Source organism: Martes martes (assembly GCF_963455335.1).
Source record: "Martes martes genome assembly, chromosome: 4".
Lineage (NCBI taxonomy): Eukaryota > Metazoa > Chordata > Mammalia > Carnivora > Mustelidae > Martes > Martes martes.
The window spans coordinates 187,082,743-187,096,777 of NC_137891.1; the positions used below are offsets into that span (position 1 = coordinate 187,082,743).

A 14,035-nucleotide genomic window follows, 5' to 3' on the forward strand; every position below is an offset into this window, starting at 1 on the left:
GAAAGGGCAGACACAGTGCTGTGGGCAAGAGACCATCCCACCTTCTCCCCTGCCCTTCCCATCTCCCAGCCCCTCTTCCGGCCAGGCTGCCCCCTGGAGCGGGTTCTCTGGAAGACCCCTGTGAGACCCGCCCTCTGTCCTCCCTCCTGCCCCAAAGCGGGCATTACACCAGAAAAGGCAGGGCCCTGGACTTGGAGCCAACCACACCTGAGCTCAAGTCCCAGGAGGCGACTGCACGCTGTGCAGCCATGATAAAATAATTTAAAAAGGTCACACAAGTTTCCAGTTATGAGGTAGCCATGAAGCGAGGCCACATACAACGTAGCTGTGTGACCTTGGATGAAACGGGGGCATTACCACCACCTACCTCAGAGGCAGCGGACAGTTAAATGAGCTACTAGTGTGGGTTGTGGGCAGGTGAATGAACTGGACTCTTCCCAGCGGTAGGTGTGTCTCGTGCTTTCTCGGCGCCATCCCCCTTACCAGGATGATGCTGGTCCTCCTCCCCCCGACCCTTTCTCCTTCACCCCTCACTCCTCCATGGTCAGTGGTTGTGGGCCGAGAGAGGGTGATGGTCTAGGGCACTTCCTCATTGTGTGACCTTCATGTCTCCGAAACTCAGCTTCCTCCGTGGTAAAGGGGTGAGAACACCTACCCCTGGGGGGAGGCGGCGATGGGGAGGGGGACGAGTTGCCCAGGGTCTCGGGGTCATACCAGGTTCTCCACGGTGCGCAGGTAGCGGGTGCAACGGCTGTGGCCATTGTAGTCCGAGAGCTCGGCGGCCGTATATCCGTCGCGGTCGCGGACGTCCAGCTCCGCGCCGTTCACTACCAGGATCTGGCAGCACTGCGAGGCGCCTTGTACTGAGGACCCCCGCCCCCTCGCCGGGACCCCCCACCCCTCGCGCCGCGGCAGGGCTGTGCTGAGGGCTCGGCGCCAGCAGAGGGCGCTCGCCCCGCCCCGCCCGCCCCGCCCCGCCCCCACCTTCAGCTCCCCGCCCCCACCTCCAGCTCCCCGTTTTCCGCGGCGTCGTGCAGCGGGGTCCCGCCCCACAGGTCGGTGGAGATCTCGCCGCCGTGCAGCAGGAGCCAGCTGAGCACTTTGGCGTGGCCGCGGCTCGCCGCGAAGTGCATGGCCGTGGCGCCGTCCTTGTCCCGCTCCGACAGGCTCACGTCGGTGCAGCTCACCTGGGCGGGAGGGGGCGCGGGGAAGAGGGGCGGGGGCTGGGCGCCAGGCCCCGCCAGGCCCCGCCCCCCGTCCGCGCAGGCAAACCCCGCCCCTGCCCGGGCCCCGCCCCGCCCTGACCGCGAGCTCACCAGCCACACGATGACCGGGCTGTGGCCCATCTGCGCCGCGGCGTGCAGCGGGGTCATGCCGTCCTGGGCCCTCGCGTGCGGGTCCGCGCCGCACTCCTGCACCAGGTACTGCGTCACCTCCAGGTGGCCCTCCTGGCACGCCAGGTACAGGGGCGTGGCACCGGTCTTGGTTTGGGCAGTCACTCCCCTGCGGAGACAGCACCCACCGTGGGCTCTCAGCGCCCACCTCCCTCCAAAGCCTTCTGATGCCCCTGGAGCTCTTTGGGGGAGCTCTGGGGGGCTGGGAGAGTGTGTTGAAGTCTAGTCACCGGGTCCCGCTGTCCCTGACTGCCTCTGGACACTTGGTCCTATGCCAGTCTCCTCCAGGGGGTCCCCTTTGGCGCGGTCACCCCCCTCCAGCTAGTCCCTGTCCTCAGTAAATAGGCCCCCTTTTCACCCAGGTCTACAAGGATATGGAGATCTGGCCTCTTTACCTTTTCAGCCACACTAACCCATTGTCACTGTGAATCCCCAAACTTTCTGTCTTACCTGTATGCCTTTGATTGGGTCCCCCTCTATCTGGAATGCCCTTCCTTCCTTCTCCCTAAGACTCAGTCCAGATCTCCTCCTCCATGAGGCGTGCCCTGATTTCCCCAGGCAGAGCAGGCCTTTCCTACTTCTGTGCCCCATATATCCCTGGGCTCACTCCAAGGACTGCCTGTCACACTTGATTGAACTTAAGCGATTTTGGCTTCTGCCTCCCCCAGGTGACTGAATTCCCAGGGGGCAGAGTAGTAGGGTTGCCAGATAGAATACAAGATGCCCAGTTAATTCGGAAACTCAGGGAAATAAGAAATCATTTTCTAGTATAAGTATATCCCAAACAAGGCATGGAATATACTTATACTAAAATATTATTTGTGGCTTATCCAAATTAAAATTCAATTGGATATCTTGTTGTCAATCTGACAGCTCTACAGGCGGCCACCATTCACGGAGCACTCCTGCAGTGCCGTGATATTGATGGACAGGTTCTCATCGGATGCCCTAACTTAGGTCTTATTGTCTTTTCCATTTTTGCAGGTGGGCAATCGAGGCTCAGGGGCTGTGACCTCCTAAAGGTAACACAACTGGTAAATGGCACTTGAGTGTATGTTTGTGATGCAGGGCCCGGTGCATACAATAGGCACACAGGAAAGGCCGTTCCCTGTCTTCACTCCTGGGGCTTTCCTAAGGTCCAGCTTGCAGCTGTCTCTGTCCCTCATCCCTGTTCCTCACCTGCTGAGGAGGAGTCCTACCTGGGGAGCTGGGAACCAAACCCATGAGGTGGAGTGCTGTGGGAAGCAGGGAAGTTGCCCCGGCCACTGAAGGGGCCCCCGGTTTTCTGACTTCGTAATAGGGTGGACAGCCTAAGGCGCCGTTACCATAGTTGGACACTAGGTGGAGCCACAATCTAGGCCCAGACGCGGGAGCAGCAGCCTCCGCTCACAGGGAAGCTCTGGGCCTGGGCTGAGTCCCAGCAAGCAGGACCAGCCCTCCGTGCCCGGGGAAACGCACCTCTTCGCCTGACTAAATGTCGTCCCATCCGTCTGCCCCCCGATCTATCCACTGGTGACATCAGTCTCACACTCTCCACTAATGTCCATGCATGTCCTCCCTCCTTCATCCAAGTGCCAGCCCAGCTGTCCATTAACATGGGCACGGGGCCACCCAGTCCTCTGCCAGCTGCCCACTCGCCCACCGTCTTGCCACTCCCGACATGGCTTGGTCCCGTCCCCTCACACACTCCTCAGTCCCTCCTCCCTGCCCTCTTCCCTGACCCCGCCCCTCAGGCCACCTGCAGCCTTCACTGGGCACCTCCCTGCTCTCTCCTTACTCCTGACACGGGCACCACCACCCCAGGCACAGAGCTGCCATTTTTCTGGGCCTGATGCCCAGTGTGACAATTCACGTACTTGGGGTGGAACAGGGACCATGCCTGGCTGCCCTCCGTTTCCCCACCTGAGTCGGGGCAGTGGTGCTCACGAGCTGACACGGCACCTGGCGACAGAGACTCGCCCACACGCCTCTTCCCAGGAACACTCTGGCTTGCAGCCACCAGCCTCTACGCCCCAGTACCATCGTCCCCCCCTCCACACACATTCACATACTGATGTGACAGTAACAGCCTGCTTAATGTTTCATGACCAACACTCAGCGGCCTGAATTATTCACCCCGTAACCAAGACACAGGGAGTGCTGGGGTCTGGGGATCAGAGGCCGAGGGGTCCACCACTCAGCACTGCGATCTCTCTGGGGAAGCCTAAGGCAATGTACAAAACTTGGGGTACCAGATCTGCCAGGAGCTCGGCCCCTCCTTGCACCCCCTGCTTGGTAGGTGTCCATGATCCAGAGGGGTCCGGTCAGTCTGGGAAGGTCTGAGAAGGTCTGAGAAGCTGACGCAGAGCAGGACCTGAGCAGGAGGGGGCAGTCATGGCCACAACCTCCTGCCGGGCCAGTGGCTGCCACCCTCAGCTGGAGTCTCTGGGACAGAGGAAGCGCTCCCCAAATGCTCCAGCTTATACCGTTCCTACTAGTATTTCCGTCTCTGCATCCTTGGAGCCACAGTCCCCAGCCCAGGAGGCCCCAGCACCGTGGGGCAGTCAGATATGCAGATGCGCAAGAGTGAGATGCCTTGTTACCCTGTTGTACTCTGGCCTGGAGGCAAGAAGGGCAGGGGCCCCCCAGTGCTCACTGGGGGGGGGAATTATAAAACTATGGATGAGCACATGGAACAAAATCAATTAATTTAGATGGGGAGAGAGATAAATTTATAGTAGTAGTCACAATGATCGATGACAGCGACAGCAGGTGCCGTTCATGGGACGATCGATCTGTTCCAGGCCCTGTGATGTGCAGACGGACATGCTGTCTCATCCAGTCTGCTCAGGGACCTGACGGGGGAGGTGCTGTGCACAGAAGTCTCAACTCCCTCCAGGAGAGAGAGGCAGAGAAGGACCTGGGGCGTGAGCCCCGCCCAGCTGCATCACAGTCCTGCCTCTTGTCTCTGTCTCAAAGTCACCCACGGAGCAGGAGCAGTAAGCATCCATGAGATGTGCTTAGAGAGCCCTCAGCACCTGGCACGAGCCTGGAGCCACTGTTATATTTTGGGATCCTCCTCCCTGTACCTCGGTGGGGGCACTGCGGGCCTGGGGTGTCCAGACCCAGCCAACCACAGGTCAGGTGAGACATTGCTTCTGCTGTGGAGCGTCACCCAGAGGAGAGAGGCAGGGCCCGGGGGTCCTTCTGGCCTCAGCATCCCACTAGCCCATCGAATAGTAGCCCAAGTGACACTAAGGGTGACCATTCCAACCCCAGCCCCTGCCCTTGGCCCTGGCCACCACCCACCACCCTGGCTCTTCACCCACTGGGCAGGGCCCTAGTGAGCTCTTAACTTCCTGAGCCTCAGTTTCCATACATGGCAATCGGGCATCATAATTGTCTAGCATCTCCTTGGCTCTTATAAGAGAACAAAAGAGGAAGTTCTGGAAGGTCGCACATTTCCCTGGAGGGAAGGCTGCTCCTTGCTTCCTGGTGCTGCGGCCACATCCTGACCTCCCCCAGCCACTGGGGCTTCAGCGTCACTCCCCATGACCAACGCCAGGGGTTTCCCATTCCCACCTGACTTGGCCACTCCCTAACAGGTGCCTCTTCCGCTCTTCTTGGCCAAGTCTCCTAAGCCTTCTTTGCTGGGCCCTGGCCTGCACCTGCCCTGCGAAGGAGGAGATGCCCCAGAATCTTCTTTCTGAACACACTCTCCCTGCTGGTGAGGTCATCCACTTTCTGGGGTCAAAGGTCACCTGCACCTGACACTCTTCCTCTCTCCGGCTTAGACCTGGAGTCTACATCTTGTCCCCACGTCCACCCACTGTCCGTGTGTGCACTGCCCAGGCCTCTGCAACTTTATGTGCCTGGAGCGGATCTCTCGCCTTTCTCCCTCAAACCCTCCCCAGCCGCCAACTCCATTCTGGTAAAGGACACCACGCTCCCTTTCCCTGAGGGCAGCCTGAGCCCAAGCTCTAGGAATCTTTGGAGACCCTCAACTCTTGACGTTTTATCGGTCTCAGCTCCCTAGCAACAATCACATGAATCATATTTTTCTTCCCCTCTGGGAAATAGGTGACATGAATGAACTTCAAAGGGTAAGCAAGTCGCCGCGTGATGATTTGAAACAGACCCGGAATGCTTGCTGGAGATCTCCGTCCTTTGCTGCCAGGAGCTAAGAGTTACCAGCCCACGGAACCAGACTCGGATCAAAGAGCAGCATTGCCAGCGGCCCTCCCCTTCGGCAAAAATTTCGGCTCGAAGGAAGGTCTCAAGGATCAGGTCTTGTCGTCGTAGGGCAAGGCTACCTGGAAGAGTCACGTCACGGGTCCTGCGGTGGCTCTACCTCTCTTGTCCTCTCACCGCGCCTCCTGGCTTATTTGAAAAGATCCCAAATTAGGCCTGGCTCAGGGAAGAAAGCAGTCCTTACTTGAGGAAGGTTCTAGAATAGTCACCTTTATACGCAACCCACCTGCAAGCTTACCGTTCCCTGCAACTCTCCCAGACTTCCAGGCCTTCCTCTGGTCCTCAGTGAACCCAAGCTTGATCCCACCTCAGCCTCTGCCTCTGGGGGTCCTTCTACCTGCCATGCGGCCAGGCCAGATTTTTGCAGGACTGGCCCCGCTTTTTAGCCAGGTCTCAGATGAGCTCGTTCCTGCCCTAGGAGGCCTTCCTTGACTCCCTCAATTTAAAGAAAACCTCACTGGTTTCTACCAAGGTAGCCCGTTTTGCATTATGGCACTTGTCACTGGAGTTGTCTGGTTCGTTCCAGGGACACATGTCACAGGGCTGCCACAAGCCAGGACGGGGCAGAGCCGTGAAAGGAGCAGACCCCTGCCGTCCCAGAGCTCGGTTCCACTGGGGCACCAGCTGGCGAACCAACACACGGGCACATAAGCAAGAACGTCTCTGAACACCAACCGCTCGTGCTCTCCATCTGTCCCCTTGTTTGCCTTGGGAGCCTCCCCGAGAGCTGGCTCCAAGAAGCTGGGAGGGCTCACTACCTCCCAAGCACCAGAGGCCCGCCCGGTTGCTAGTTGTTGAGTGAGAAACTATGGGGACGAGTGACATGGGCAGTGAGGCTAGGAACTCTGTGCCGTCTGCTCGCTCTTGGCCTCGGCTGGTCCATTTGCCAGATGGGCCCGGGAGACCCAGTGGGGAGCTCCATCTGAGGTCACCCGCAGTGAGCTGCACGCGGGGCTAGGCAAGTCCCAGGGCTCCCAGACTCCTCATTCACTCAACCAACACTCACGGCGTGTCAGGCACTGGGCGGCTGACGACGTCCGCCCTCACTAGTTGGGGAGACACCGTATGAGGATACCCCAGGGCGCACGGAGCGCAAGGGCAGGTGGTGATAAGGCAAGGAGGAGCTGGAGGGTGGGCGCGCTGCCGGGCCAGGGGGAGTCTGAAGGAGGCTCTGGGCAGAACTTGCTGAGAAGGGGTCGGGCACCAAAGCCTGGAGGGAAGGAGAGAGTCCCTGAAGGCTCTCGGGGGAGTTCTAGGCAGCAGCAAGAGCCTGTGGGAGGTTGGAGGGCTCCGGCCCTTGGGAGGAGCTGCAAGGAGGCAGAACGGGGTGGGGGGGCGATGGGGGAATGGGGGAGCCTCACAGGTGTGAGAGCTGTGAAGGTGAGGCGTGGGGGCAGGGCAGAGGCAGGAGGGCCCCTGGGTCCTTAGAAGGAAACGGCCTCTCCTATGGGTGAGCAGGCAGCCTGTGGGCAGTCCAGCAGTCTGACCTGCATTCTTAAAGGTGGGCAGAGCTGGATGGGATGAAGGCCAGGGCCAGGGGAGGTTTGAGAGATTAGGGACTGGAGCAGGAGTGGGAGACAGGGCTGGAGAGGAGGTACGGTTTGATCAAGGCCACACAGGGGACTGGGGGACCTCAGCTGCTCAGTGAGCCTCTCTGAGATGCTGTTTCTCCCTTGGTCAGCACCGCACCGTAGGGATATCTGTCTGGCTCACTGATGTATACTCGGCCCTTAGAATATTGCCTGGGGCAGAGCGGATGCTCCATAAACACTAGCTGAATGAATCAGTCTGTAACCTGGGCTGCGTACAGAGCTGCCGCCTGGGGTGGTTATAAGGTACGGATGGCCACGTGGTGCTGGGCACTCAGTAAGCCCTCTGCAGGTTGGGGCTCATCCGAGTTCATCCTGACCCCTGGCCAGGGCGTTTTCTAATCTCTGTCCAAGGGCGGGGCTGGCCTCAGGCAGAGAAGACCTTGCAGAGAGGTGCAGCTGGTACAAACCTTTGGGCAGACTGATTCTCCAGCTTGCTTTGAACGGCAGAGCACAGGGGCCCCAGAGAAAGGAAGAGCCTGGAGCTCCTCAGCCCATTCTCCCAGCCCAGGGGTCTGTGCTGAGCCTGGGGCTCCCTCCAGCAGCACAGAGCCCAGGGAAGCACATGGTAGTGGCCAAGCAAGCCGGACTCCGACGCTCCCTGCGCCTGGCCCTTTCTCTGTCGGCCCTGACTGGAGGCCTGGATACCCGGCTCCCCTCCGCCAACCACTCGTGCGACTGGCCAGCAGGGCCGCCCCCCCGACTCTATCTCCCGAGACCCAGGGCCTGAAACAGCCTCGGCCCGGTTCCCACCAGCCTCCACGCAGCCTGCTTCGGGACCCCCTTCTGCAGGGAGGCTCGTCATGGGGCAAGGGCGTCGGAGGTCCCCGTGGCGACGCTCCCACCTCGGGAAGGAAGTGCCTGGTGGACTGGGATAGACTGGACGAGGGGTCGGTGGGCGCAGGGTGTTCCCGCAATCAAGCCTTTTCTCACACCCCAAGGTGCAGCCTGGCCCGAGGCAGCCCACCCCTGCGGGTGGTCCTGCCCTCCTGCCCCTCTGCAGCTTGTCATTGCCTCGCCCACAGCCTCCCGGGGAGGGATCGAGTTTCTCACCCGTAGGTCCGGGAGCCCTTCCTCCCTCCCCGACCACGGTCGGTGGAGCTGAGCCCTTGTGAATAATTCACCACGGTTCACAGCAGCTCTGGGAGGCTCACGAGAGTGAAAGCTTGGAGCCACGGCATTCCACAGCCAGGATGCCTGGGTCCCCGCACTGAGCCCTGTGGCCTGGGGCCGCCTGAGCCACTGCCCTCTCCGTGTGCAGCCCCGGGGAGCAGGAGTCTCCATCCCCGAGACAGGAGGCTACGGGGACATTGGCCTCCAGCTCCCAGCAGGCCCCACCCCAGTTCCCATCTGCCCCCTCCTGCCCGAGCCCAGCCTGGCAACCTCAGAAAAGCACCTTCTGATCAGCCAGGTCGCTCGCTGCAGCGGGAACGGGTCCAAGTCTTCTGACCACGCCTGTGAGACTCATAGAGGCCTCTGAGGGGCTGACGGCTCATCAGCCCAGGCCATCTGACCTCAGGGTTGGCACCAGGGCCCAATCACAGCCGGCACCTGGCACGGCCTGGGTGGGGTCAGGGTTCCCAAGGCCCTGAAGCCGAGAAGGGGCACTAAGGCTGGGAACCCAGCCTGTGGAGGGCTCTAGCGCATCCTAGGCCCCAGGCTTTTCGGTCAGGAGGGGCTCAGGGGCAACCTGGGGCTTTGCCCCTCCCCCTCCAGGCCCAAGTCCCCATCAGCACTTCCAGAGGCGGGCTGGGGGTCCTCTCTCAGTTTACATGATTTGGGCTAAGTTGGCATCGCCATTAGCCTGGCTTGTTGGAGGCCCGTTATGTGTGATGGGGGGCTTATGGGTGCAGAAAGGGGACCACAGTCCATTCCTCTCCTCTCAGGACCTCAGTGTCCTCCGTGTGAAGTGAGGGGGTGGGGCAGGGGCATTGGAGTCGCCACAGGGGGGCTGCAGGCCTGTCTCAGGGGCCACTACCTGGCTGGGAATCTGGGACCGAGCCCGCCAGGGTGCTGTTGCTGGTGCCACGTCGGGAGCCTGCCTCATGGGGGGCCTCCTACTCTAAATCACCGCCTTTGACGTGACCCAAGCCTGAGCTCGTCGAGAGCAAAGAACGACCAAGTGGCCTCTGGCAGGGTGGCTGGGAGAACCTGTGGTCCGGGACGCAGGTCTGCGGGCTCCCACTAACCAAACCAGGGAACTCCCTTCAGCAAGGGGATTGCAGGCGGGCCCGGGGGCTCTCAGGGCTGCCCTACGCCACCCCGGTGCACCTGGGCCCCATAGGCTGCCAGCTGCTGCCACCTACCCCAAGGGCCATGGGGCCAGGCGGGCCTCCTGCTTAATCCCTGGGAGCTTGCGCCCTGCAGGCTCCCACAGCGTGGAGCCACTGGTGAGGGCTGACCCTTCATCTTGGGGCTGCCCCCCTCCCGAGGCTCGGTCTTCTGTCACCACTTAATAATGTCCTGGGCACCCACTTGGACTGATGAAAGTCACCGCTCAGGGCCCCCATTTGTCAGGTCCCTTGGGCCACTGTTGTCCCACTCCCTCAGACACTCCCCCAGGACCCCTGCTTCTTCTCAGGTGCACCTAAGACCTGGCTCCTTCCCTCCCCCCGGAACCCCCAGGACTTCCCTGCTCTGCATGGAGCCCCATTCTCTGCACCCCCTCCATGCTCCCACCCCACCCTGGGCAGCTCCCAGCCCACTGCTCAGCGGCTTTCTCAGAACTGCCACTCAGGCTGAGGACCCTGGGAGGTTTGGGGGCCGCACTCCCTTGCTAGTGGGGGCGGGCTGACGGGCCACGGAAAATGACAAGCCGCTGTCAGGGGGCCGTGGGGCTAGGAGGTGCGGTGGGGGTCTGCACAGGCAGCCTCTCCCTTCACTCCTCCGCCTCCTTCCTGACTAGGGCCTCTAGGAAATTCTCCCATATCTTCATTTCTACCCCCATTTTAAAGATTTTTATTTATCTATTTATTTGAGAGAGCGCGAGAGCGTGAGAGAGCAAGAACACGAGCGGGGGGGGGAGGGGCAGAGGGGGAAGCAGGCTCCCCACCGAGCAGGGAGCCCGATGCGGGGCTCGACCCCGGGACTCCAGGATCATGACCTGAGCTGAAGGCAGACGCTTAACCGACTGAGCCACCAGCCATTTAATCACCCACCCCCTTTCGAACAGTCCTGCGAATGGGCACAGGCCAGAGCTCAAGACAGCCACCTGCTGCAGGCTGGTAAGCTTCCCGGAGAGCAGCAGGTGACCTGGGCCCGCGTGCCAGCCTCCCAGGTGCAGCCGCGCGCTCTGCATGGGAGCGTCTGCTTGCAAAGCTCTGGGGCACGCGGCTGTGGGCAGCCTTCCAGGAAGGGGACAACTTCAGCCTGGGTGGGAAGCATCTCTGCCCTGGCCCTCCGGCCACTGGGACGGCCCAGAAGCAGCGAGTCCCCCAGGATGCCGGAGGAGGGCAGGGCCCCCGGCCCGTACCACCCAGAAGACAGGTGAGGAGGGGCGGCCTTACTCGGGATGGTGCCTGACGAGAAGCCTCAGGGAGGGGAAGTCTCCTTTGGCGGCAGCGTAGTGGACAGGCAGGGCGCCTGTTTCCGTGGCCACGGTGGGATCCCCACCGCCATGATGCAGCAACCAGTCCACCAACTCAGGGTGGCCAAAGCGGGCAGCCAGGTGCAGGACTGTGGCACCAGAATTGTCTTTGTCCTGTGGGAGAAGCACCTGTTAATCCTTCTTGCCTTCCCCCAGCCACAGAGGCCCTTCTGTCCTTGGGCCCCTAACTGGCCCTCTTTGAACCACACCTGTGCCACCTATGCTGGGCTTCCTGAGGCCTGCGGGCCATGACTGTGAACAGCTCACATATAGGAGGCTTTTAGGACACGGCACTCCTGGGCTCCCCGCCGGAGCAACGGTCACCCAGATGCTCAGGGAACGCCCGAAGGAGAGAGCAAGGGTGGCTGGGGCTGGGCGGTTCTGGCCATCCCAGGCTAGCTTCAGGACTTTGGGGGGCACCCCCGGCATCTAACCCTTGGCCCCTTCCTCTCCCTCTCCCCCTCCCCAGGTGTCACATGAAAAGAGGCCTCCAGGTTGATGGACCTCCAATAACCCAACATCTGTGTGGGGAAAGGCCCCTGCCCAGGCACGTGGCAGACTCCCTGCTCCTGGCCCAGGAAACAGGCTGTGTTCTCGCTCTGTGGAAGAGGAAGCTTCTGGGTACTGGTCACAGGGTCTGGACAGTCAGGTGTGGGCTAGAGGTGGCCCCTGGGAGGGGTTTGGGCTAGACCCCCCCCCAGGCACCCCAGAGAGGGCTGGCTGATAGTCTGGGCCCAGAAGTACCAAATATGTCATCCATGACCTTCCAGGTGTGTGTGTCTGTTGCAGGAGGGGCTGGCAGGTGCCGCTTATGTTACCTGGGCAAGGAGGGGAATCCCAGAGAACCCACAAGTCGGGACTCAAAGGTTGGCGGGTGTAGGTGAGCGGGCAACAGTGCGGGAACAGCACGAACTCCCAGCGCCAAGCAGGTGGGATAATGGAGAGGTGGGCAGAGAGGTGGGCAGGGGCCCACGGATGGGGCAGCCGTGAGGGGGGGCTTGGTTTCCTAGGATCGGGGAAGGAAGCCCCTCTCCCCACAGAGAGAGGCCCTGCGGGGACAGGTGTGGCCAAGGCGGCTGGAGGAAGTGAATCTCAGAGGCTCTTGAAAAACAGGTGAGAGGAAAGAGGGGCAGGGGCCTGGGGCCAGGACTAGTAAGTCATCTTTCAGGCTTCGGGGGTGGCTGTGGGGCTAGGAAGGGGGCAGCCAGAAGGTGAGGCAGAGTGAGCGGCGCACAGGCACCTGAGGACCACACTGGGACCCCTTTGTGTGCTGGGATGCCCAGTCTGTCCCCCCCCCCACCCGAGCCCAGATCTCTGGGGAGGGGGAGGGGGCAATACGGAGAGGACTTGGGCCTTTGGGCTCTGGCCCGTCCCCAAGGCTCCAACAGCTATGCAGGCCCTCCCGTGCTGTGGTCCACACCATAAAGCTGCTTATCTCTGGGCTGAGCGGGGCTGGGGATCGAGGTCATCCTCCCCACACACACACTTCCGTCCCCAGCACCCAAGCTTGCTGGGAGGGAGACTTGATAAGCTGGGCACAAGGCCACTTGTTCCCCCACCTCCTCTGCAGGGGCTAGGGAGGCTTCCGGCCAAGGCTGGACATCGGGACAGGAAGGCACGCCACCTCCCGAATGAGTGGGCAGGGACCATGTGCCAGGAAGTCTTGATAACAGAGCGGGCCAGGAGATAAGGGGTCCGGCCATCTCCCAGGAAGCGTCGGAAGGGGGACCTTGTCATCCTGAGGGCGCAGTGGGGGAATAGGGTCTGGTCATCCTTAACGTACAACCAGCCACCTCGGAGTCACCCCTGTTTCCTCTCCTTCATCCAATTAGCCCAGTGGTCTTTCCCAAGTGGGAAACCAGTTCTGGTTCCTTCCTCCAGTGGCTTTTCCCCGCAACTAGGATATCATCCAAATTCCTAACCCCAGCCTATGGTGGCTTCTCTGCCCTCCCCCCACGCCACACCTGCCTCTTCCGTGCTGATCCTGCCACAGGACAAGAATGTGTGCGCCTCAGGGCTTTGCACTTCTTGTTCCTTGTGCTTAGAACGCTCTGACCAGCACACCTGGCCACGTCCTTCTCATCATCCAGGACTCCCCTCAGAGGTCACTCCTTGCCACCTTGCCCAAGCAGCTAGCTCCCCGACACCCCCCACCACAAGGCCCGGCAAGACCTGATGGTACCGGCGGTGGCTGCCCATTGCCCCCACAGACTGGCAGCTCCGGGAGATCGGGGCACTCCCGAATTCCAGGCCTAGTGCCTGTTGGCTGCTCTATTGGCCGAGGGAGCGAGCAGGAGAGCTACACATCAGGGCCTGAGCTGCCCCCGCCTCTAGCTCAGGAGGGACCAGGTTTAGATCAGCCTGGGGGACACTGTGTGAGACCAGGTGGGGTTTCAGGGCAGGAGGACTCAGGCTGGGCTGCAGAAGCAACTCACAGCTGGAAGGCAGGAAGGTGTTGATGTCCCAGGGTCAGCTAAGGTTCCAGGGAGGCCCCATTTACCACGCCCATCACCCCTGCCCCATGTCCTGGCCCGGGGACACCTGGGTCTGGGCCTGGGGTGGTTCTTCCAGACCTGATCCCAGAAGACCTGGGCTTCTGATTCTGCGCCCCGCCCACTCTCCAGGACTCCCCTGGATCTGTGCTTTTCTCCCCCCTACCCCCATCCCGGCTTAAATACTGGCGCAGGTAAGCCCAATTCCCTCTGGCTCCCCATTACCCAGTGCTCTTCTAGGCAGTGGCCAAAGCTTGGCCAGGACGTCTTCCCCCGTCACCGTCGACCTGGGGAGCCCACCCCATCCCAAGCCCTCCGGAAGGAGCTCAAAAGCAAGCTCAGTAGGGAGGTGCCCGCTCTCACCCACCCTTGAGCCACGGGGGCTCTAGGCTGGAGGCCCCCCCCCTGGGGAGGAAGCCTCAGGGCGCCCAGCGAGGGGCGCAGACCCACCTGCACTCCACAGCCGCCCTGCGAGAGCAGCCACTGCAGGCAGGCGAGGTGGCCAGTGGCGGCGGCGTCGTGGGCCGGCGTGGCGCCGTTGCGCGCGCGGGCCGTGGCGGGCAGGGCGGCCTCCTCCACCAGGAAGCGCAGACAGTGCAGCTTGCCCGCGCGGGCGGCGTGGTGCACCGGCAGCGCGTCCAGCGGGTCCCGCAGCGAGGGCTTGAGCAGGCCGGCGGCGTGCAGGGACTTCAGCACGTCCAGGTCGCCCTGCCGCGCCGCCTGCAGCGCCCGCTCCAGGGCCAT

The 14,035-nt window shown here is 61.6% G+C and overlaps 1 protein-coding gene across 3 annotated transcripts in view; it reads right to left on the minus strand.

Annotated features, from left to right (window-relative positions):
• ESPN (espin) overlaps positions 1-14,035 on the minus strand; it is a gene marked incomplete at its 5' end in the record, with an annotated part of 31,015 nt that extends 16,980 nt beyond the window's left edge. For all 3 annotated transcript variants that reach the window (XM_080801324.1, XM_080801323.1, XM_080801322.1), the window contains 5 exons: positions 715-846; positions 1,005-1,187; positions 1,317-1,503; positions 10,720-10,913; positions 13,742-14,035. In XM_080801324.1, the coding sequence (XP_080657450.1) occupies positions 715-846; positions 1,005-1,187; positions 1,317-1,503; positions 10,720-10,913; positions 13,742-14,035 (990 nt within the window). The remainder of the gene's footprint in view (positions 1-714; positions 847-1,004; positions 1,188-1,316; positions 1,504-10,719; positions 10,914-13,741) is intronic.